At 40.8% G+C, this 24,016-nt stretch overlaps 1 protein-coding gene across 1 annotated transcript; it reads right to left on the bottom strand.

Annotated features, from left to right (window-relative positions):
- Window positions 1–3,494: 3,494 nt before the first annotated feature.
- Window positions 3,495–9,996, bottom strand: LOC109209748. Its single transcript, XM_019373071.1, has 5 exons — window positions 9,958–9,996; window positions 4,439–4,612; window positions 3,983–4,357; window positions 3,854–3,946; window positions 3,495–3,773 (listed from the first exon to the last, which is right to left on the bottom strand). Exons 1-5 carry the CDS (start codon window positions 9,994–9,996, stop codon window positions 3,495–3,497), a joined length of 960 nt encoding a protein of 319 aa, XP_019228616.1.
- Window positions 9,997–24,016: the final 14,020 nt, after the last annotated feature.

Raw genomic sequence — 24,016 nt, 5'->3', positions numbered from 1 at the left:
CTTGGAGTATACTCTAAGGTCCCTCTCCACTCTAACCGCGGTAATCCTGGCATAGCCAGTGTCACGGTCTTGGCGTGACAATCAAGAATAGCATAATGGGGAGACAACCAGTCCAAGCCCAAAATAATATCAAAGTCTACCATACTGAGCAATAATAATCTCAAAACTACTAAGAATAACCAAACACGACTGATACACACGGTCAACAACAATAGAATCTCCCACTGGTGTAGACACATAAACCAGAGAACTCAAGGAATTATGGGATACACCCAAATACGGAGCAAAATAAGATGACACATAGGAATAACTGGAGCCTGGATCAAATGAGACTGATGCATCCCTATGACAGACCGGAACAATACCTGTAATGACAGAGTCGGATGCAACTGCCTCCATACGGGCAGGAAGAGCATAATATCTGGTCTGGCCTCCCCCTCTAGGGCGACCTCTACCTGCCCGACCTCCACCTCGAGCTGGCTGAGCAGGTGGAGTGGTAGCTGGTGCTGTAATCATAGCCTGGGGACCCGGTGGAGCATGCGGTGCCTGAGTATTCTGTGGAGGGGAACCCCTCCTAAGTTTGGGGCAATCCCTCACCATATGACGAGTGTCGTCAGACTCAAAATAAGCTCTCGGAGGGCGTGGCTGCTGTGGCTAGCTCGGGCCAAGTCAGATGGCACTACAAAAAACGGGGGTAATTGCGGCGGGCTATTAGGCGTATAGAGGCAGTTCGGAACCGCCGTAATTGTAATTAATGGCGGCATCCAACATCGCCAGAATCGCTTCCGCTAAAAGGTATAATACGGCGGTTTCCTTTTAACCGCCAGAATATGTCAGAGAAACAACCCCAAATCTCTGTTGTTAAAATGGCTGTTTACTTTTGCTGTTTGTGGCGGTTGCTAACCGCCGTAATTGTTGTCTTTCCAATTATAGCCATCCAGTTTATAGCCAAAAGCTACCATAATTGTAATATTTTTAATGTTAAGTTTTTAATTCCACATTTAGATCCTTTTTACTCCATAAAATCCATCATAATATGTAATCAAGCACCCACCAAAATAATTAACATAAATTATAGATAATTAGATAAGAAATTTTTTCATCATATTAAAACATAAGTGCCCAAAATCCACATTATCCAAGATTCAAGTTTAAGTTGCAAAGAGTTATTCAACAGTTACAACACAAAAAAAATATAGTTCATCCTAAAAATGATTACTAATTGTCATTTTCTCCGTTTTCATAGTTATTTTCGTCAAAGGATCTTCTTGGCCTAGTTGGTGACGGAATGCCATCTCCAACGCCATCTCCAACACTATCTCCAACGCCATCTCCTAGATTAGGTGCCTGCATAGAAAAAGCTAATTAGTAGTCTCAAACAGTTTTATTTTAAAACACTGCAATCACTGCTCTCATTCCAGCAGCCTTTTACTGAGCAACAATGGGTGTTAACTCAGCAAACAAAAATTCAATGGGTGTTAACAAAAATTAACAGAATGCTTCTTTTTAGCTTCTCCAGTATTGGACCAAGAGGAGTTGTTTTCATCGAAACTAATGCCAAACCAACATCCTATAGAAAATGACAGCACCATAAACATCTGGAGAAACATCAAATACTTTCGAGGTCTTTCTTCGTAATAATTCAGCTTCCAAAATATGTGTGTATTTGACTGTGCGAAGATTAAGTCAGCAATCAGAAAGGAGACTATCTAAGCATATCTTCAGCAGAGACAAAGCTATTTCCTCTTCTTCTTCTTTTTATGCTTTACACTATACTCTATTAGGTGCTTTTTTAGTATCCCTTCTACGATATTGTGCTTGAAACCTATTCATAAGAAGGGGTTCACAAGAGATACTGAACTATATATAAATTCTTGTCAACAGGTAGTGCCAATTACTTCATAACAAGAAAAGAGGATTTACCATCTGAGAGAACACACAACTCAAAGATCAAATTAGAGACAAATAAATTAACATACACTATGCAAATTAAAACAAACCTAAGAACTTGAGAGTATTCTTTGAACCACTTTACTGATGAAGTGTTATAAATTACTTGTCTTAAACCCATTTTATCAGCTATTTCTTCATTTGAGTGAAGTTATAAATTGTATGACAGTTGTTTCACTTGGTTATGCCATTTGGACATACAAATGTTGAATGTGCAAATAAAGAAAAAATAAGTACTTGTACCTGTGAAGGAGTTGGAAATAAGTGAGCAAACTCCTCGGGATATTTCCTATTTTCATTTGAAATAAGCTTGTTAGTGCATTTAATTGTGATCTCATATTTGCCATCTCTTGCACCCATTGTGGAGGTGGAGCACTAGTGCTAGCTGCGCCAATATAAGAACAACCACTTCATCTTGAATACTACAGTTGAAACTGCACCCATGCCTAAGCCTCGAACACGGCCAGGGTGCTTGGGACCGAAGACTATACCAAGCACGTCATTCGGTGAAAATATTCTGCCAGAGTATCTGGTCATTGACTTCGAATTTCTTCAATTCTTTCCTACACGCGATACAAAATATAGTTAAAGCATAATGAAAATGGATAACTCCCATTTTCATGGAGAATGTTCAGTTTGCTGTCCATACTTAAAGCATGAAACAACAGTAATCATATTAAAGGGTGTATAGGGCACATTGAAGCCATGCAACTATTGCGTAATGTATTGGTAACACCTGGTACATGATAAATCCTTGATAGAACAGAATGTCTTGAACATGTATTCTGCAAAACTTTGTTCATATCATTCTAATGCTCCCAGAATGCTAGAAATTTCTTAAACTAAATGTTTCATAAAACATAGTATAAAAATGCAACAAACAAGTTGAATTCGTTGAACTGTCAAAATGCTAAAGGAAAAAAATGGTAGAGGTGCACCAGTATATATATAACAGAATGAAAATGACTCAAATAGTGTTTCAACTTCATTCACAAAGAATCTCTTTACATGTATGAAGAGGTTAGAAGGTGATACTGAAAAAACAGGAGCATATAAAGAATTTGAAGCAGCAGAATAAGCATCACAGCTCACACCAGAGATTAACTGATCACATATTGAACCAATAGAGGAACATTGTGGCATTTTCCCACTAACAGGAAAGTAAAAGAAGAAAGCAGAGAATAGTGATCGACAATGGTTAGAGCAAAACCACGATTTTCTGCAGTAAATAATTAGGCAAGTTTCTAATTAATTGGATACCTGACATATGTGGTGAGTACATTATCGATAACATTGAACAGACAATCAATAATGATATTTATCCAAGAATAGTTAGTGCAAATGCACGACTAATTTACATGCACTATGGTTAGAATGCAGAGTGGCAAAATTAGGTCATGACCAAAAAAACAAGGCACATGTACCCTCTCCAATAGCAGCTGACAAATTCCTAATGCTAAGTAGTTATTGAGTTAGCTAGATTCGAAGAGAGCTGAAGAAAAGTTTACTACCTAAACCTATAACGTAAAACTCCTCAACCTTCTTCATGCTATTATGTACAGGCAACCATAACCTAGCCAAGCACCAAAAGTCCAAGACAAGCCATTTGCACCTATTTCCCTCATTCTAACTAGACAAGTAAATGCAACTATAAGAATAGAAATAGCATAATAAAACTGTATAAATCTATCAAATGAAACAACAGTAATCATGTCAACACTTACCCCAATCTCCCTAGCTTGATCATTCACATAACTCCCATCTTTCCTCTTATGAGTCTCAGTCCACACTTTGTTGCGATCAACTTCTTTTCCCTGTTTCTTCTGAAAGTTTAAAAAAGTAGAATTAAACTAAATGACTCTTGTCACATTAAAGCGACAGTAAGTACGTACTATTAAACTACCATCAAAGCCCTTCTTCTAGCCAAACTCGTAGCACCACTAGTATGGGGAAGTGTTTGTTGTCCTCGAATCCGTTGATTTCTCAAGCAAAGCGACTACGAGTCAAACTAGGAGAATATTTGTTACATATAAAAAGCAACAAGGGGCCCAGTTGCATTAAGCAGAACGAAAAAGGGAAAAAAAAAGAAGCCACAACAGTGGCAGAGATGAAGCAGCGAAACAAAAAAGGGAAAAGAAAACAGAAGCAAAAGCAGCAGAGACAAGTAGTGAAACAAGAAGAAGAAGAAGAAGAACCTTTGTTCCTCTTTTGAACGATAGTTAACATACAATGCCCATTGGTCCATGGGAATGCCTTCTGGAGCATTCTTGATGATATCTTCTTTACTCAATAATGGATCCTCAGCCTCATGCCATAGTGTAAGCCTGAATTCCTTCCACTTTTTGTTAAGCGAGTTGTTAAACCAACCTTTTACCTTTTGCTGATCACTCGTAAAGAAAAACTGAGACTTCACAAAAATAATATATGTTAGTTTACTGTTGACAGAACTATAACATACAAACTAAGCAAAAGAATTAAAAGGCATTACCATTACAAAATCATTAAAAGCACGGTCCACAAAAGCTTTAGGCATGGATGCACAACTCTTGAAGCCAGTAGAAAAGTATCGAGGATTTGTAGCAAGATGCCCCAAAAATCCTGCAAGAAGGCCGGCTGATTTTCCAATAGGTAGAGCAAACTCATCACATTCTACAATTATACGCTATTGATTCTCCATGTTATGGACATCCTGAACCTTCAACCTAATAGATTTTATCACTTGATGTTCATCTGCAACAAAATAAAGAACATATAAAAAATATTAATCAAGGAAAACAAAATCATTTTTAATTTATATGTACCTATAACATCGACAACCCAATCACGAAGCTCCGAGTCATCTGTAACTCATCTACGTCTAGTTGGTTGTGAAGATGTTGGCCCAAGTAAATGTGAGTTTTGAAGACTGACGAAGGAACTCAGACATGGACCAGGTCCATCCTAGTGAGGCACAGATATGGTCAACTCAAGCATGTGAGATGCACGTGAAGGAGATAAACCTAACTTACTAGAAGTGATATCACCTGATCATGATCGAAAAGGTTGCATATTGGATAAGGAGAAAGACTCCTTATACAAAGAGAACACTGCTTAAGAGACGGATAGAGATAGAAGATGAGTTCAACTAGAACTCTTCCACCATGGAAGAGTAGCATCAGAATTCTAGTGAATCGTTAATTACTAACTCCATAAATATCGGTGTTGTTCTCTTTTACAGGTAATGCACATAAGCAGAAGTAAAATGTAAATTAAGAGCAAAATAGCAAGGCAATTTTGCAAGCAATTTGTGTGTGATTCAAGCGTGCAAACCTAAAGCTCCTTGAACCAGATAGAAGAATCAGTTCCAAGTGTCTGTCTTTTATTCTAGTTCAATTGTAGTAGGTGGTTTTCATATTGTACCTTTCAGCTTATCTAGAAGCAATTGTATTAGGTACTAAGAGTTTTCAAGTTAGAGTTAACTTGTTGTCGCAACAGTTGAGGTTGTGTGCTACAGCGGGATTAGAGTTAATCCTAGGTTTACAAAAGAGTTTTTGTAAATGCAGTTTTTGGCTCAGTGATTTTAGTGGAGAGTTCGGGAAAATCCTACTGGAAAGTAGGTCGTGGTTTTTTTCACCTTTTGAGCCAGGTGTTTTCCACGTAAAATCTTTGTGTTCTTTAATTTCTATACTTATTATTCTGCAACAGTATTAGTTGGATGAGCTAATTGGAAATCTCACTGCCTATGAACTTAGAAGGCAAACCATGAAGATGGATGCACCCAAGAAGGAAAGGAGCTTAGCCCTTAGAATAGCTGAAGGTGCAGATCTAGAGGATGATGAAATGGCTATGATCACGAGAGATTTCAAAAAGTATCTAATGAGAGGAAAGGGTTCTTCGAGAGGTGCAACCTTCAACAAACCAAGGGCCCCTGAAAAACAGACCAACGAGGGCTGCTACAAATGTGGTAAGACTGACCACATGATCAAGAGCTGTCCTCAGTGGGAAATTGAATGGAAGAAAGAAAGGGCTGAACGAAGAAATAGGAAGAAGGAACAGGTTCATCCCAAGAAGAACAAAGGATCAACAAAGTCTATGGTTGCTGCTTGGGGAGAAAGCTCAGATGAGGATTCAGAAGATGAAGCTGGAGATGAATAAGGAACTTATGGCCATTGGAGAATCAAATGATGAACTAGAGGCAAGTGCGATTCATCTCAAATACAAGATTAAATTTTTGTCTAAAGAAAACCTATCTGAGTTGCTGCTAGATTTCATTGATGAGTCTGAGGTCATAAACAATGAGAAGGAATAACTGTCTAGGGAATGTATAATCCTGAAAGCTAAGTGCAAAAATCTGGAACTCAGGGCTAGTGAAAGTGATAGTAAAAATACTGAGTTGAAGAACCAGGTTCTTGAACTTGACACCACTGTGTTAGAGCTTAGATCTAAAAATCTAAAACTGAAATTAGGAACAGGTAAAAAGAAAGCTGATCACATACACCTCACCTTAAAAGAAAATTTAGGAAAAATGAAGGATGAGTTGTACAAAAAGGATGAGCAGAAAGAGTCCTAAAAGAGGATCTAGGGAAGGTTAAGTGTGAACTAGACAGTACTTGCAAATGGAATAAGTCCTCCGATGCACTATCCTGGCTACAAGAACATCATAGTAGCAATAAGAGAGGACTTGGCTATTGGACCCCTACACCTAAGTGGGATCCCAAAAGCAAGTACATCACACTTCCTGAGAACAAAATCTGCGCACACTGTGGTAAGACTGGTCACTTTAAAAGTGAATGTAATACAAAAGAAAAGGCCAGTCAAAAGAACAAAACCTTTGTTCAATGGAAAAATAGGCTGCCAGGATGGGCTAAAAATAATTTAATTCACCCTTTTGCCTATAGAAATGGACTCAAGCTAGTTTGGGTTCCTAAGACTAACCCCTGATTTTCTCTTGCAAGTCAAAGTGAAGGAGAGCAGCCAAATATAGTACATGGATAGTGGCTGCTCAAAGCATATGACTGGAAGCAAGAACTAGTTCCTTTCACTTGAGGACCTCAAAGGAGGTAATGTCTCCTTTGGAAATGGTAAGGAAGGTGAGATCATTGGGGTTGGTAAGGTAGTTAAGATAGACTCACATTCCATTGAGAATGTCTACCTGATAGATGGCTTGAAATATAGCATGATTAGTGTATCACAACTGTGTGATAGAGGTAACTTGGTAGCATTCTCCTCTACCAAAGGTTTTGTGATAAATCTTACCACTGACAAGATTGTTTTGCAGGGAAAAAGAGTGAACAATATATAAGTTGTAGATCTGTCCACTCTTTCAGAAAATGAACTCACTTGCTTAAGTGTGTTGGACAGTGATCCCCTCCTGTGGCAGAAAAGACTTGGACATGCAAGTCTAAGTCAACTCAACAAATTAGTCTCCAAGGATCTGGTGATAGGGCTGCCTAACAACAAGTTTAAGGAAGACAAAGTTTGTGAAGCTTGTACAAGGGGGAAGCATGTAAGATCCTCTTTTAAAAGCAAGAAAGTTGTACGCACGACCAGGTCGATGGACCTGGTTCATGGATCTCTGTGGTCCAATGAGAACATTAAGCATAGGTGATAAGAAATATGTGATGGTGCTTGTTGATGATTATTCTAGGTTTACTTGGACATTGTTTTTAACATCTAAGGATGAAGCATTTGAAATGTTTATTACCTTTGTTAGAAAAACTCATAAACAACTAGGTAATCAACTTGCATCAGTTAGGTTTGATCATGGAATTGAATTTGAAAACGCTAAGTTTGCTGAATTTTATGATGAGCATGGTATAGATCCTAATTTTTCTGCCCCTAGGACTCCCCAACAAAATGTAGTAGTTGAAAGAAAGAATAGGACTCTTGAAGATATGGCTATGACTATGCTTCTTTCTAGTAAACTGCCCCATAGCTTCTGGGCAGAAGCTGTAAACACTGCATATTACATCATTAATAGTTGCATGACTAGACCTCTTGTAGAGAATACTCCCTATGAGTTACTTAAAGGGAGAAAACCAAATATACCCCATCTTAGGGCATTTGGATGCAAGTGCTTTATGCACAACAATGGAAATGACTCCTTAGGTAAGTTTGATCCCAGAAGTGATGAGGAAATATTCTTGGGATATTCTTCACAGAGCAAAGCTTATAAAGTGTACAACAAATGAAATATGTGTGTGGAAGAAAGTGTACATGTAGTTTTAGATGAAACTAACATTCTTTCTGAGAGACAGAAACATGAAGATGAAGTTATTGGGCTGGTAAAAGAATTAAGTGAAGTCACAGCCCAAGCTGAAGCTGCACCAGAAGAAGGAACAGGTGATGGAACAGGTTCTTCCATCTAGGGAAACCTGACAGGGGGAACTGAACAAAGAAGAACTGAATCTAATTGCCAAATGGAACATGTCCATGATTTTGTTCCCCAGCAACAGAACATGGGAGAAACATCAAACAAAAACCAGTTGGTTTTGAAACCTTACAAGTATCAAAGTTGTCATCCCATTGAGAACATAATTACTGATCCAACCTCTGGAATTAAAACTAGATCTCAATTAAAGAATCTGTGTGCTTTTGATGCTTTCTTATCTCTTATTGAACCTGTAAATGTTGCTGAGGCTTTGCAGGATGCAGACTAGGTAAATGCAATACAAGATGAACTCAATCAGTTTGAAAGGAGTCAAGTTTGGCATCTGGTTACAAGACCCAAGGACAGATCAGTAATTGGCACTAAATGGGTCTTCAGAAACAAACTTAATGAACATGGAACTGTTACAAGTAACAAGGCAAGGTTGGTGGTTCAAGGTTATAGTCAAGAGAATGGCATAGACTATGATGAGACCTTTGCTCCAGTTACAAGATTGGACGCAATAAGACTCCTCATAGCTTTTGTAGCACACATGGAATTTACTCTTCACCAGATGGATGTGAAGAGTGCTTTCCTAAATGGCTACTTAATGAAAGAAGTATTTGTCAAACAACCTCCAGGGTTTGAATGCAAGGAGTGTCCAGATCATGTATATAAACTGGACAAGGCACTCTATGGACTCAAGAAGACCCCTAGAGTGGTATGAACGACTATCCAAATTCCTGCTTGAACATGGCTACAAGAGAGGTAAGATTGATAGTACTCTATTCTTGAGGGAAAAAAGTAAGGATCTACTAGTGGTACAAATATATGTTGATGACATAATTTTTTGGGCAACCACTGAAAAACTTAGTAAGGAATTTGCTAAATTAATGGGGAGTGAATTTGAAATGAGTATGATGGGTGAGTTTAACTTCTTCTTAGGCTTACAGATCAAATAAAACTCAAATGGAACCATGATCCATCAGCAGAAATATGCAAAAGAGTTGATTAATAAGTTTAAAATGGACGAATCAAAGGAAATAGACACTCCTATTGCAACAACTACTAAATTAGACATAGATGAACCTGGTTCATCTGTTGATCAGAAGTTGTATAGGTGTATGATTGGTTCACTTTTGTATCTTACTGCTAGCAGACCTGACATTGTCTTCAGTGTAGGGCTTTGTGCTCGATTTCAAGCAAATCTAAGGAATCCCACTTGACTGTTGTCAAGAGGATATTGAGATACTTGAAAGGCACCACTGACCTTTGCCTTTGGTATCCAAAAGGTAGCAACTTTAATTTAGTGGGATATGCTGATGCTGACTATGCAGGTTTCCTTATGGACAGGAAGAGCACCTCAGGTATGGTCACTTTCTTGGTACATGTCTGGTATCATGGGCCACTAAAAAGCAAAACTCAGTGGCCTTATCTACTGCTGAAGCTGAGTATGTTGCTACTGCCTCTTGTTGTGCTCAATTGTTGTGGATCAAACAACAGTTGATGGATTTTGGTATGGAAGTTGGTTGCATCCCTATTTTTTGTGATAAAACTAGTGCTATTAGTATGACTAAGAACCTAGTTCATCATAAGAGAACTAAGCACATAGATGTTAGACACCACTCTTTGAGGGACAACTATGAGAAAGGACTGATTACCATAGAATTTGGTGCTACTGATAAACAGATTGCTGGCATCTTCACTAAACCACTGAGTAGAGAGTACTTTGAAAGGAACAGGTTAGAGTTAGGGATGATTAAAATCACCTAATGGGACCAGTTCAGAATGCACAATGAAAAAAAAAACTTTTTTGGTTAGGAAATCTGGAACTTGTGTAAATATCTAGATTGATTTTTACTCAGCTTCATACTGTAAATAGTATACTCCTACGCCATGTGTTGATATGACTCACTGATCTCTAACAAATTTCTCTATTTTGGCAAATTGAGGCATGATCAAGAGGATTCTTAGTGAAGAACCTGGTTCATCAGTACTAGTTCATCTGAATAACGAAGTATGTTTTCTACACTCTGCACAATTAGAAATATTAATATTTAATTCATGAGCAGAGTCCTACCTATGATCAAATACCTCATAAAACCTTTCCTTTGACATTTGAACCAGTTCCGTCTCCACTAGAATTCTCACCGCACAAAATGCCTAAAATCTAGGGAAGCTTAACCACACATTCAACCTAAAATTTCAGGTTGATTGGACTTCTAATTGACTGTGAAAAGCTACCGTTAGTCATTAATTAATCTTCTCTCTTTAAAAACCATCATCATCATCACCGCCACTCTCATAATTCTAAAACCGTCAAATTTTTTCTGCTCTCTATTCTTCTCTCCTCCAAAACCCCAATTCAAAAATCCTTTTCCAGAATTAGCAAGATGTCTAACCTCAAGATATCCCAGGTACTCCTCCACAACCTACCCCATCTGATTCCTCCACACCTCCTCAACCCAGCACTACCCCCAACCTCGCAAAACTGTGGCTACAGGTGCACTTTCAAAGAAACTAACTACACAATTGAAGGCTAGCCAAGCCCAAGACTCTGAAAACTCATATGATACCTTCAAATTTGCGAGTTAGGGGGAAGGAACTGGGTCTTCTAATTCTGAGAAAGTTCAAAATCCCCTTTCTGAGGTACGCTCCGTTCTGGTTGAAAATTTTGATAATAGATTTGTTCTGGTTGAAAATTTTGATAATAGATTTGTTCTGGTTGGGTCTGTTATGAATGTGGAAACACCTGAGTCAAGAAGGAGAGGAGGTAAAAAAAGTGAAAAAAGAGAGTGAGGGTGCGAGTGGTGATGTGAGGGGAAGAGGGATAGAAGTGGCTGATTCTCCACCCACCCCGCTATCAGTGGGGCTGAGGATTAAGTTATAGAAGAAAGTAGCAAGAAAACAGGGGGAAGTGGATTAGGGGAGGCTGCTGAAGGGCTGGTTAATCTAAGTTCACATGTAGATGAACCCGGTTCATCTATTGAGGAGACCCTAGCAAATCTTCTAAAGAAAGTAGGTGCTAGTTATAACCCCAAGAAAAGGAGAACCCCAACAACAAAGGCTCCCAGCACCGTAAAGAATACCAAGAAAAGAAAGGCTACTTCTCCAACAACTGCTGAGATTCCCCTACCAAAAGGGAGGGCCCCAAGAAGTATGGTGAAGCAGAGTGAGAGTGAGTTACAAAAGGTTGTGGCAGAAAGCAAGAAGAAGTGGATGGATAAAGGGAAAGCTAAGGTTTTAGAGCCTGCTGAGGCTGTTGATGTGGATGAGATGGATCAAGTCCATCAGGAAGAACACACAACTGTGGAGGTTCAAAGAAAATCAAGAATTCTTCCAAGAAGTCTTCATCTATTTCCAAGGCTGCTGAACTTTCTTCTTTGGCTAAAAGAACAAGGTCTGCTGTGAAAGCCAAGCAAGTGAAGATTACTGAAGGTGAAGATTGGAGTGATGAAGAAGAGGGTGAATCTGACCATGAACAAGATAAGCCAGCCAAATTTGGCAAAAGAAAAATCTTGAAGGGTAGACTTTTGAAGGATTTGGTGGAACCGGGGATTGTTCGATTGGTTGATGCTCTAGCTGCTCAAGGCTGGAAGGACATGGTCCTTCAGTTGGATGGTAGGCTAGCAAGGAATGAGATCATTGAATTCATTGCAATTGCAGAGGTCAGGGATGGCAGAGTTACCAGCCAGGTGAAAAGGGTTCAAGTGACCTTTGATGCAAAAGAGCTTGGTGAGATCCTTGACATTCCTTTTGAAGGGTATGATGACTACACAAGGCAAATATGGCCAAGTTTGGACTCCCTTCCTACTGCCCTCGCAATCACCAGGAAATTCTGTGATGTCACAGAAGTGAATGAGGCCAAGGTTGTGCATAAGAGTGAAATGAAGCCCTGCCACAAAGTCCTATTTGAATTTGTCAATAAGTGCTTACTGCCTAGGCAGGAAAGAAGGCACATTGCTAACTATATGGACTTGGTTTTGATGGAATGTCTTGAAAGTGAAAGGCGGATCAACTGGCCTGCATTTATTATCAAGCTACTGGACAGGGTTATCAATGGCTCCAAGGCCCATGCCCCTTATGGGTTTATTCTGACTATTGTTCTGGGTCGTTGTAAGGTGCCACTAAAGAAGTGGGAGATGGCCACAAGCAAAGACCATTTTGGAATCAACACTTTGATTGCTTGTGACTATGAGGTCACTGCCATTCCCAATGAACCTGGTTCATCTAAGAAGACACCTATAAATAGCAAAGTCAGAGCTCTGGTGCAGGAGAGTGGGGCAAAGGATGCTGAGATAGCTAGGCTGAAGGCTCGTTTAGCAGAGGTGGAATATGAGAGAGATGCTCTCAGAACTGAGCTCACGAAGGAAAAGGAGAAGAATGATGGCATTCTTCAAAATATGTTGCACCTTCTCCAAGCCAAAAACCCAACCCTCCAGCTCTTCCAAGCCTTAAGATCTTTAGCCCTAATTTCCTGAACCTTGTCTAGACCTTTGAGTGACCCAGATTAGGGATTTTTCTTGTTTTGCTCATGTTTTGACTATTTTTGTTTCTTTTTGTGGATTGTGGTAGAATCATATCCCTTATCAATGAAGTTTACTATTTTTGCTCTTGTTGACTGTTTATATTTCCTTGATAGTTTGAATATGCTTGGTGATTACTGATGATTAATCCATAATTGCACTTCCAGTTGCCTTAGTGGCCATGAGTGATTAGTGGGACACACTGTGTTTATGCAACTTTCCGATGATTCCAAAAGGGGGAAGAGATATTGTGCTTTATATTCTGAATAAGTTATGTTTATAACCTAATGAACCTGGTCCTTGATGATAAGTAAAAATTTCTAACTTTGCATTGATGAATAAGATGAGTTCTGACATGGCTTAAGTGAGTGGAAAGAACAGAGTTTGTCATCATCAAAAAGGGGAAATTTGTTGGCTCAAGTAAAGGTGAGTTTTGAAGACTGACAAAGGAACTCAGACATGGACCAGGTCTATCCTAGTGAGGCACAGATATGGTCAACTCAAGCATGTGAGATGCACGTTAAGGAGATAAACCTAACTTACCAGAAGTGATATCTCCTGATCATGATCGAAAAGTTTGCATACTGGATAAGGAGAAAGACTCCTTACACAAAGAGAACACTGCTTAAGAGACGGATAGAGTTAGAGGATGAGTTCAACTAGAACTCTTCCACCATGGAAGAGTAGCATCAGAATTCTAGTGAATCGCTAATTACTAACTCCATAAATATCACTGTTGTTCTCTTTTACAGGTAACGCACATAAGCAGAAGTAAAACGTAAATTGAGAGCACAATAGCAATGCAATTTTGAAAGCAATTTGTGTGTGATTCAAGCGTGCAAACCTGAAGTTACTTGAACCAAATAGAAGAACCAATTCCAAGTGTCTGTCTTTTATTCTAGTTCAATTGTAGTAGGTGATTTTCATATTGTACTTTTCAGCTTATCTAGAAGAAATTGTATTAGGTACTCAGAGTTTTCAAGTTAGAGTTAATTTGTTGTCGCAACAGTTGAGGCTGTGTGCTACAACGGAATTAGAGTTAATCCTAGGTTTACAAAAGAGTTTTTGTTAATGCAGATTTTGGCTCAGTGATTTTCGTGGAGAGTTTGGGAAAATCCTACTGGAAAGTAGGTCGTTATTTTTTTCACCTTTTGAGGCAGGTGTTTTTCACGTAAAATCTTTATGTTCTTTAATTTCTGTACTTATTATTCCGCAACAGTAGTAGTTGGAACACATAGAAGAACCAGGTCCTTCTATAATCAAGTTAAGCGAAAAAATTGGGTACCACACAAATCACCCCCTCTTGTGTGGTATTGAAGTATAAAACATCAGAAGAGACTCCATCAGATGATGAAGATGCAATAACATTCTGTGATGAGACTCCATCAGATGATGAAGATGGAACGACATTCTGTGTCGAGACTCTATTAGTTGATGAAGATGGAATGCCATTTTGTGATGAGACTCTATTAGTTGATGAAGATGGAGTGATGGGTTGTGCATGACGTAAGAGACTCGGTCAGAAGACCGAAGATGAAGCTTGAGTCTGAGACTGGGCATGTGATGACTGCTCTGGAGCATGTGAAGAAATCCCTTTGATTGATTTGAATAGATTTTTCACCTGATTTTGCTTCGACATCTCTGCATACATGGTTGAACAAAGTGACAACCAAGTTCATATGCAAACATAGTAAATCATTAATATGCAATTTCAAATACAACAGAGAATTTTACTTTTGTTAGAACTGGGACAAGATTCAAGATTTCCTATTAGTAGAGAATTTCAATTGATAAATGCTTGCCATATGTTTCATTGATCCATATAATTGGTTACAGTATGATCTGTTAAATAGTAGCAGTTTGGGACCCCTACAGAACATACAACCTTTCTGAGAAGGTGGAGTTCAGTAACCAATTTGGTCAAAGCCACTAATCTACATATAATTTGAATGTAGAACACAAGGAGGACATATAATAATGAATCAGAAAATGTTAAATGACAAATTAAATACTACAGATTGGCAAATAAAGTTGATGTTCTGTTTATAGAAGGAGGACATCAATATCTTCTTTCGCTCCAATGCCTCGAGATATGCCTTACAGATCATGTTGCCACTGAAATCTCATTATTGAAGGTTCTAGGAGGCTCAAATATTGACCAACCTATTTGGACCAATAGTTTGATGGTCTGTTTATTTGCATATCAGCTTCGCAGATTCTAAAATAAAGCAGAATTCTTACTACTTAAGCACCTGAAATTTGGCACAAAGGTCTTCCTTTTAAAATTTATTTCTTGATGATGAAAATTTTAAAGCACAGGCTACCCACAGATAATATCTCTACTAAATTTGGTTTTAATGATCCCTCCAAATGTTATTGCTACTCTATTAACAACCCGACCGGTCGTTTTGATAGTTAGAGCCCCGATCCCCTATTAACTACTTTCCCGTATCTATTTATGCTATTGTGACTTGCCGGGAAGATTCGTTTTGGTTTTTGAAGGGTTTTGGGACACTTAGCCCCTAAATGGAGGTTTAAGCTATAGGATTTAGACCGTAGTCGGAGCTATGTGAATACGACTCCAGAATGGAGTTCCGTCAATTGCATTAGCTCCGTTGGGTGATATTGGGCTTAGGGGCATGTCCAGATTGTGTTTTGGAGGTCTGTAGCTCATTTAGGTTTGAAATGACAAAAGTCGAATTTTTGGAGTTTTGAACCGATAGTGGAATTTATTATATCAGGGTCGGAATATGATTTTGGAAGTTGGAGTAGGTCCGTTGTGTTGAACATGACTTGTGTTCAAAATTTGGGGTCAATTGGACGTGGTTTGGTCAGTTTCGGCATCGGTTGTAGAATTTGGAAGTTTCAAGTTCGTTAAGTTTTGATTGGAGGTTGATTTGTGTTTTTAGCGTTGTTTGATGTGATTTGAGGGCTCGACTAAGTTTGTATGGTATTTTAGGATTGGTTGGTATGTTTGGTTAAGCTCCAAGGGGCCTCGGGTGAGTTTCGGGTGTTTAATAGATCAAATATTGAAGTTGAGCTTTGGGAGAAATGGCTGAAGAGTGCTGCATTTGGTGTAATCGCACAAGATTGACCACAGGTGCGATCCCGCAGAAGCGAGCCATAGGGCGCATGTGTGGATTGGACGAGTTTGGTCTGTGGGCGCAGGTGCGAGAGAGGGACCGCAGAAGCGGAGTCGCTTCTGCAGAAGGTGGAGCGTAGAAGCGGAAGGCTTGGAGCTAGATGGTCATAGATGCGGATAGGCTTCCACAGGAGTGGGTGTACAGGTGCGATCTAAGTGTCACAGATGCGGATTTCAGACCTTAAGTTGTTTCCGCACCTGCGATGGTATTTCTGCAGGTGCAAAGAAGGGTCCGCAGGTGCGGTTTGCCTGACAGAAAAAGAGAGAATTTGAGGTTTTGAGTTCATTATCAATTTTTGGACCTAAAGAGCTCGGATTGAGGGGAAATTTCGAGGGGTTATTAGAGGAAACTTTTGGGTAATGATTCCTTACTCGATTTTGGTTACATGTCATTAATCTATTGTTGTTTTCTTCATTTAATCAAGGAATTTGAGTGTGAAAGTTGGGAAAATGGGGGAAAGTTCCCCAATTGAATTTATGAGTTTTGAGTGGGATTTAGGCATCGAATTTGGATAATTTTGGTACGAGTGAACTCCTGAGTGAATCGGAGTTCATAATTTGTGACTTTTACCTGATTTCGAGACGTGGGCCCGGGAAGGTTTTTTGGGTGTTTTTCTATTTTCTTGCCTTAGCTTTGATTTCATTAGCTAGATTAGTTGCTTTTAGCTATATTTACGATATGTAATTTATTTGGCTAGATTTGGGCGATCCGGAACCGGATATTCGTGGAAAGAGCATTGTTTCAGATTGAATTGAGCTTGGTTCGAGGTAAGTGGCTTTCCTAACCTTGTGTGGGGGAACTCCCCATAGGGACTCATTTCCAGCATCAGGATTAACATGTCCCAGGAGCTTGAGATGAATATCTCGTATCAGCAAGTGGTGAGTATTACCAGGAGAGTAGAGGGCATGCTTGCTCGGGATATGAGGAGAGAGAGGCCAAGAGGTCTCGAGAATCGGGACATTATTCTGGTGCTCGTGCCCTAGCTACATTTTGTCATAGTAGGGGTTATGTGAGTCGCCCCATTTATTCAGCTCTTCCAGCCGCCAGTGGTATTCCAGCTCCTCCTAGACCTCAGGAGCCTTATTATGCACCTCCAGTATCTAGTGTGCCTCCTGCACGGGGTGCTATCAGCGGTTAGTCTAGCAGACCTGGCCCGAGCTGATCACAGCTGCCACGTCCTCCCAAAGCTAGTTTTGAGTGTGGCATCACTCGCCATATGGTGAGGGATTTCCCTAAACTTAGGAGGGGTTTACCTCCACAGACTTCGCAGCCACAGCGTGCTCCACTAGGTCGTCAGGCTATGACTACAGCATCAGCTACCACCCTACCTACTCATCCGACCCAAGGTGGAGGTCGAGGTGGTAGAGGTCATCCTAGAGAGGGAGGCCAGGCCAGATACTATGCCCTTCCAGATCGTACAGAGGCCGTTGCTTCTGATTCTTTCATTACAAGTATTGTCCCAGTCTGTCATAGAGATGCATCAGTTTTATTCGATCCAGGCTCCACTTATTCTTCTGTGTCGTCTTATTTTGCCCCGTATTTGGGCGTATCTCGGGATTTTTTGAGTTTCCTATTTCTGTGTCTACTCCCGTGGGATATTTTCTTGTGGTAGACCGCGTTTATCTATCGTGTTTGATTACTCTTAGTGGTTTGAGACCAGAGCCGATTTATTATTGCTTAGCATGGTAGATTTTGATGTTATCTTGGGCATGGACCGGTTGTCGCCCCATTATGATATTCTTGATTGTCACGCCAAAAACGTGACGCTGGCTATGCCAGGTTTACCGCGATTAGAGTGGAGGGGTACCTTAGATTACACTCCTATCAGATTTATTTCATTTCTTAAAGCTCATAGAATGGTTGAGAAAGGGTGTGACATGTATCTAGCCTATGTGAGAGATGTCAGTATTGATACCCCTACTATTAATTCAGTATAGTAGTGAGGGATTTTCCTGATGTGTTTCCATTTGTTTTCCCGGGCATGCTGCACGATAGAGACATTTATTTTGGCATAGACTTATTGCCGGCGCTCAGCCCATCTGTATTCCTCCTTATCGTATAGTCCCTCATAAGTTGAAGGAGTTGAAGGAACAGTTATAGGAATTGCTTGATAAGGGCTTCATTCGGCCCAGTGTGTCACCTCGGGGTTCTCCTATCTTATTCGTAAAGAAAAAGGATGGTTCTATGCGTATGTGTATTGATTATCGCCAGTTGAATAAAGTTATACTGAAGAATCAGTATCCTTTGCCTCGTATTGATATTTGTGTTTAGGTTATCATCAGTTGAAGATTCGAGAGCCAGATATCCTGAAGACTGCTTTCAGGACTCGATATGGTCATTACGAGTTCCTTGTTATGTCATTTGGGCTGACCAACGTCCCAGAATCATTTATGCATTTGATACATAGTGTGTTTCGACCTTATCTTGACTCGTTCGTCATTGTCTTTGTTGATGACATTCTGGTGTACTCCCGCAGTCGGGAGAATCATTAGTAGCACCTTAGGACAGTTCTCTAGACTTTGAGAGAGAAAAAATTATATGCAAAGTTCTCAAAATGTGAGTTCTAGTTGGATTCTGTGGCTTTTTTGGGTCACGTGTTATCGAGTTAAGGGATCAAGGTGGATCCGAATAAAGTGGAAGCAGTGCAGAATTGGCCCAGACCATCCTCAGCTACAGAGATCCGGAGTTTCATAGGTTTGGCGGGATATTGCCGTCGATTTGTTGAGGGGTTCTCGTCTATTGCATCACCTATGACCAGGCTAACTCAGAAGGGTGCTCCGTTCAGGTGGACGGAAGAGTGTGAGGAGAGCTTTTAGAAGCTCAAGACAGCTTTGACTACAGCCCAAATATTGGTATTGCCTTCAGGTTCAGGGTCTTATACAGTTTATTGTGATGCGTCGCGAGTTGGCCTCGGCGCGGTGTTGATGCAGGACCGTAGGGTGATTGCCTACGCGTCCAGACAATTGAAGGTGCTATTGTTCATGCGTTGAAGATTTGGAGGCACTATTTGTACGATGTCCATTATGAGATCTACACTGATCACCGGAGTTTGCAGCATTTGTTCAAGCAGAAGGATCTTAATATATGTTAGAGTAGGTGGTTCGAGTTGCTTAAGGATTATGATATCACCATTTTGTACCACCCGGGGAAGGTCAATGTGGTGGCCGATTCTTTAGATTTCCGTACTTATTTTATGGTAATATTTCTTTCTGTCTTATTTCATTATATTTATACCAGTAGGGCCCTGACCTGATCTCGTCACTACTCGACCGAGGTTAGGCTTGGGACTTACTAGGTACCGTTGTGGTGTACTCATGCCCTTTCCTGCACATGTTTTCCGTGTGCAGATCCAGGTACTAGTTGTCAGCCTCAAGTCTAGCTGCGTGGTTGCTATTTCACGAGACTTCAAGGTACATCTGCCAGGTCCGCTGACCTCGGAGTCCCCTTTTATCCCCTTGTGTCGATTTCCCCCTTGTTTTCTTCACACATAAAAGTATAGAGCAGTTAGAAACTCTTAGATGCTTGTGATGTTGCGACATTCCGGGATTTGGGAGAGATGATTATTGTGTATGCCGAGTTTCACCATTTCTGCTTATTAACTATATCTGTTAACTGTTATCTTTGAGTTTTCATTTCATTTTTGGAATATAAGGCTTACCTAGTCGTAGAGACTAGGTGTCGTCACGATAGTTCACGGAGGGAGAGATTGGGTTGTGACAAAAGTAGATACTATTGAACATATTTTTTCAGACAAAAACTTTGAGGATACACTACTAGTGGCTCGAATTCAACCAGCCACTACTGTAAAAACACTTTCACAATCCCCTAATCTCAACTTTATCCCTTCTACTTATGTTAATTCTACTATTAATCCCTTTGATCCCCCTGCATCTGATCATGATCTTGATTCTTACTCTATTTCTACTATTGATTTTTCCTTACTCACTTCCACCGATCCTCAACAACGCTCTGAAGCTATCGACAACCTCAGCAAAGCTTGCCAAGACTAGGGATTTTTCATGGTACACTTAAATATTGTAACGACCCCGCCAGTCGTTTCGAGAGCTACAGCCCTGTTACCCTATTTCCTGCTTCTTTTGTGTTCTTCAGCTATATTATGATATACCGGGTTAGTTGATTCGGGTCCGGAGTGGTTTTGGAGTGAATTGAGACACATAGTCTCTTAATTAAAAGTTTAAATTGGAAAAGTTGACCGAATGTCGACTTATGTTTAAACGATCTCAGATTTGAATTTTGATGGTTTCAGGATTAAGAGTGCGTACGGAATGTGATTTGGATGTCTGTAGTAGAGTTACGCTTGAATTGGCGAAAGTTAGAATTTTGGCGATTTTGGCCGGCAGTGGAAATATTTACATCGGGCTCGGATTGGATTTCTGGGAGTTGGAGTAGGTTCGTGGTGTTATTTCCAACTTGTGTGCAAAATTTGAGGTCATTCGGAGGTGGTTTGATAGGTTTAGGTCTCGTTTGCGAAATTTTGAAGTTTAGAAGTTCTTAGGCTTGAATCCGGGGGTAAGTTGGTGTCTTGATGTTTTTGTAGGGATTTGAAGGTTCGACTAAGTTCGTATGGTGTTATATGACTTGTTGGTAGGTTTGGTTAAGGTCTCTGGGTCCTTGGAAGTGTTTCTGATGCCCAACGGAAGGAAATTTTGGACTTAGGCTGGGGGGATTTTCAGGTGTTCTGGTGTTTTCACACCTGCGGTGGGACGCATGCAGTTACGGCCGTGTAGAAGCGAGGAGGCGGTCGCAGGTGCGGGAAAGCATGGGCCGGACTGGAAGCGGAGATGCGGAGGGATGAGCTCATCTGCGAGCACGTAGATGCAGATGTTGAGTAGCAGATGCGGAGAAGGCCCGAGTGGGGAGGAATCGCAGAAGCGGGCAGGGTCCGCAGGTGCAAGAGTTTTACTGCAAATGCGGAACCTGGGAGTTTAAGTGAGATCCGCACCTGCGATAGATATTCCGCAGGTGCGGCATCGCAAAAGTGAAAGGACCGCAGATGCGGTTTTGCTGGACAGAAAGTATAAATAGAGGACTTCTAGATTTTTCCCCATTTTCACATTCTTGAACTCGGACATCGGGGGACTTTGAGGGGGTTTTCGAAGGGAATTCGAGGTTATCACTGAGGTAAGTCCTTGAGCCTAATTATCTTTGGCAATGATGTTTTTCCATGAATTTTTGCACCTAATTAGTGAGGTTTTGAGGTGAAAATTGGGGGTTTAGGGCTTGGGGACTGGAGAGTAAACTTTGGGGTTTTGGAGGGGTAATTGAGGTCATATTTAGATAATTTTGGTATGGTTAGACACGCGATTGAATGGGCTTTCGAGTCTTGTGACTTTTGTCGAATTCCGAGACGTGGGCGTGGGGGCCGGGTTTGAGCCGATTTCAGATTTTGAGTCGAATTTAGTAGTTTTCTTGTTGAATTGATTCCTTTAGCATATATTAATGGTATTTTACTATTTGTGGCTAGATTCGGGATGTTTGGAGACCGATTCAGGAGGCAAGGGCATTGCAGAGTAGAGATTTGGTCGGATTGAGGTATGTAACAATTGTAAATCTGGTTCTGAGGGTATGAAACCCCTGTTTTTGGTGCCACGCGATTATTTTGGAGGTGACAGACATGCTAGGTGATAGGCATGTGGGCGTGCACCGAGGGGATTGTGACTTGGTCCGTCTTGTAGAAACTGTAAAGTTGAACAATTTGCTATTAGCTATATGTTCTCTATGTGTTATAGAAATTGACTATAAATCATGCTAGGATCCTTGTTTGGGCTATGTGTTGGCACTGTTGGGGACCTTCAAAGGCCGCGTTACATGTTGAATTGCCTATTAAATGTCATTTTTACTCAGTCGCAGTTTTTACTTGCATATCATATCTTCGTCTCTGTTATTCTATTTGATGTATCATGTTATTATTGTTGGGATGAGTTTTCCTGATTTTTGAGGGCCCTATTGATGACTGAGTGAGTCTGAGGGCCTGATTGTGAGGATATTTATGAAATCGGGCTGCACGTCGCAGCATGTTTCATTGATTCTGCCATGGTTTGCATTGATATAGCGCTTGGGCTGAAGGAGCCCCTCTGGAGTCTGTACACACCCCTAGTGAGGGCAGGTACCTAGTGAGTGCGAGTTGGAGCTACTAAAGGACTATGATATTACCATTTTGTACCATCCGAGATAGGCCAATGTGGTGGCTGATGCCTTGAGTAGAAAGACAGTGAGTATAGGTAGTCTTGTATTCTTTCTTGTTGGTGAGAGACCCCTTGCAGTTGATGTTCATGGCTTGGCAAATCGTTTTGTGAGATTGGATATTTCGGATCCTGGTCGGTCCTAGCTTGTGTGGTTTCTCAGTCTTCCTTATTCGATCGCATCAGAGAGCACCAGTATGATGATCCTCATTTGCTTGTCCTCAAGGACAAGGTTCATCACGGTGATGCTAGAGATTTGACTATTGGTGATGATGGGGTATTAAGGATGCAAGGCCGGATATGTGTGCCCAATGTGGATGGGCTATAGGAGTTGATTCTTGAGGAGGTCCACAGCTCACGGTATTCCATCAATCCGAGTGCCGCAAAGATGTATAAAGATTTGAGACAACACTATTGGTGGAGGAGGATGAAAAAAGACATAGTTGGGTTTGTAGCTTGGTGTCTCAATTGCCAGTAGGTGAAATATGAGCATTAGAGACCGGGTGGCTTGCTTTAGAAGATAGAGATTCCAGAGTAGAAGTGGGAGCGGATCACCATGGATTTGTAGTTGGGCTCCCACGGACTTCGAGGAAGTTCGATGCCATTTGGGTGATTGTATATTGGCTGACCAAGTCCGTGCACTTTATCTCAGTTGGTCCTACTTATTCTTCAGAGCAGTTGACTGAGATTTACATCTGAGAGATTGTTCGCCTTCATGGGGTGCCAATTTCCATCATTTCAGACAGAGGCATGCATTTTACATCACAGTTTTGGAGGGTCGTGCAGCAAGAGTTGGGCACTCAGGTTGAGTTGAGCGCAGTATTCCATGCTCAGATGGACAGACAGTCCGAGCGCACTATCCAGATATTGGAAGACATGCTATGCGCTTGTGTCATTGATTTTGGGGGTTCATAGGACCAGTTTCTGCCACTTGCGGAGTTTGCTTACAATAACAATTATCATTCGAGATGGCTCCGTATGAGGCTTTATATGGGAGGCGGTGTAGATCTCCAGTGGGTTGGTTTGAGCCGGGTGAGCCTAGTCTTTTGGATACAAACTTGGTTCAGGATGCATTAGACAAGGTGAAATTGATTCAGGAGCAGCTTCGCACGGCACATTCGAGATAGAAGAGTTAGGCTGATAGAAAGGTCCGTGATGTGTCTTACATGGTTAGGGAGAAGGTCTTGTTGAAGGTTTCACCCATGAAGGGTGTTATGAGATTTGGAAAGAAGCGCAAGTTGAGCCCTCGGTTTATTGGGTCATTTGAGGTGCTTCGGAGGATTGGGGAGGTGACCTATGAGCTTTTTTTGCCACCTATCTTATCGAGTCTGCATCCAGTATTTCATGTCTCTATGCTTCGGAAGTATATCGGCGATCTATCTCACGTTTGGGATTTCAGCACGGTTCAGTTGGATGATGATTTGACTTATGGTGTGGAGCCGGTGGCCATCTTGTAGTGTCCGATTCGAAAGTTGAGGTCAAAGGATATAGCTTCAGTGAGGGTGCAGTGGAGAGGTCAGCCCATGGAGGAGGCTACTTGGGAGATCGAGCGGGAGATATGGAGCAGATACCCACACCTATTTGAGGCTCCAATTATGTTTCTAGACCTGTTCAAGGACGAATGTTTGTTTAAGAGGGGGAGGATGTAACGACCTAGCCGGTCGTTACGAGAGTTATAGCCCCATTCTCCCATTTCCTGCTTCTTTTTGTTTTCTTCAGCTATATTATGATATACCGGGTAAGTTGATTCAGGTTCACAATGGTTTTGGAGTGAATTGAGACACATAGTCTCTTAATTGAAAGTTTAAATTGGAAAAGTTGACCGGATGTCGAATTATGTGTAAACGA

This window comes from Nicotiana attenuata, unplaced genomic scaffold (genome assembly GCF_001879085.1).
Source record: "Nicotiana attenuata strain UT unplaced genomic scaffold, NIATTr2, whole genome shotgun sequence".
In the NCBI taxonomy this organism is placed as follows: Eukaryota; Viridiplantae; Streptophyta; class Magnoliopsida; order Solanales; family Solanaceae; genus Nicotiana; species Nicotiana attenuata.
Note: the sequence above shows the minus strand (reverse complement) of the source record. Positions and strands in the feature narration are given on the sequence as shown.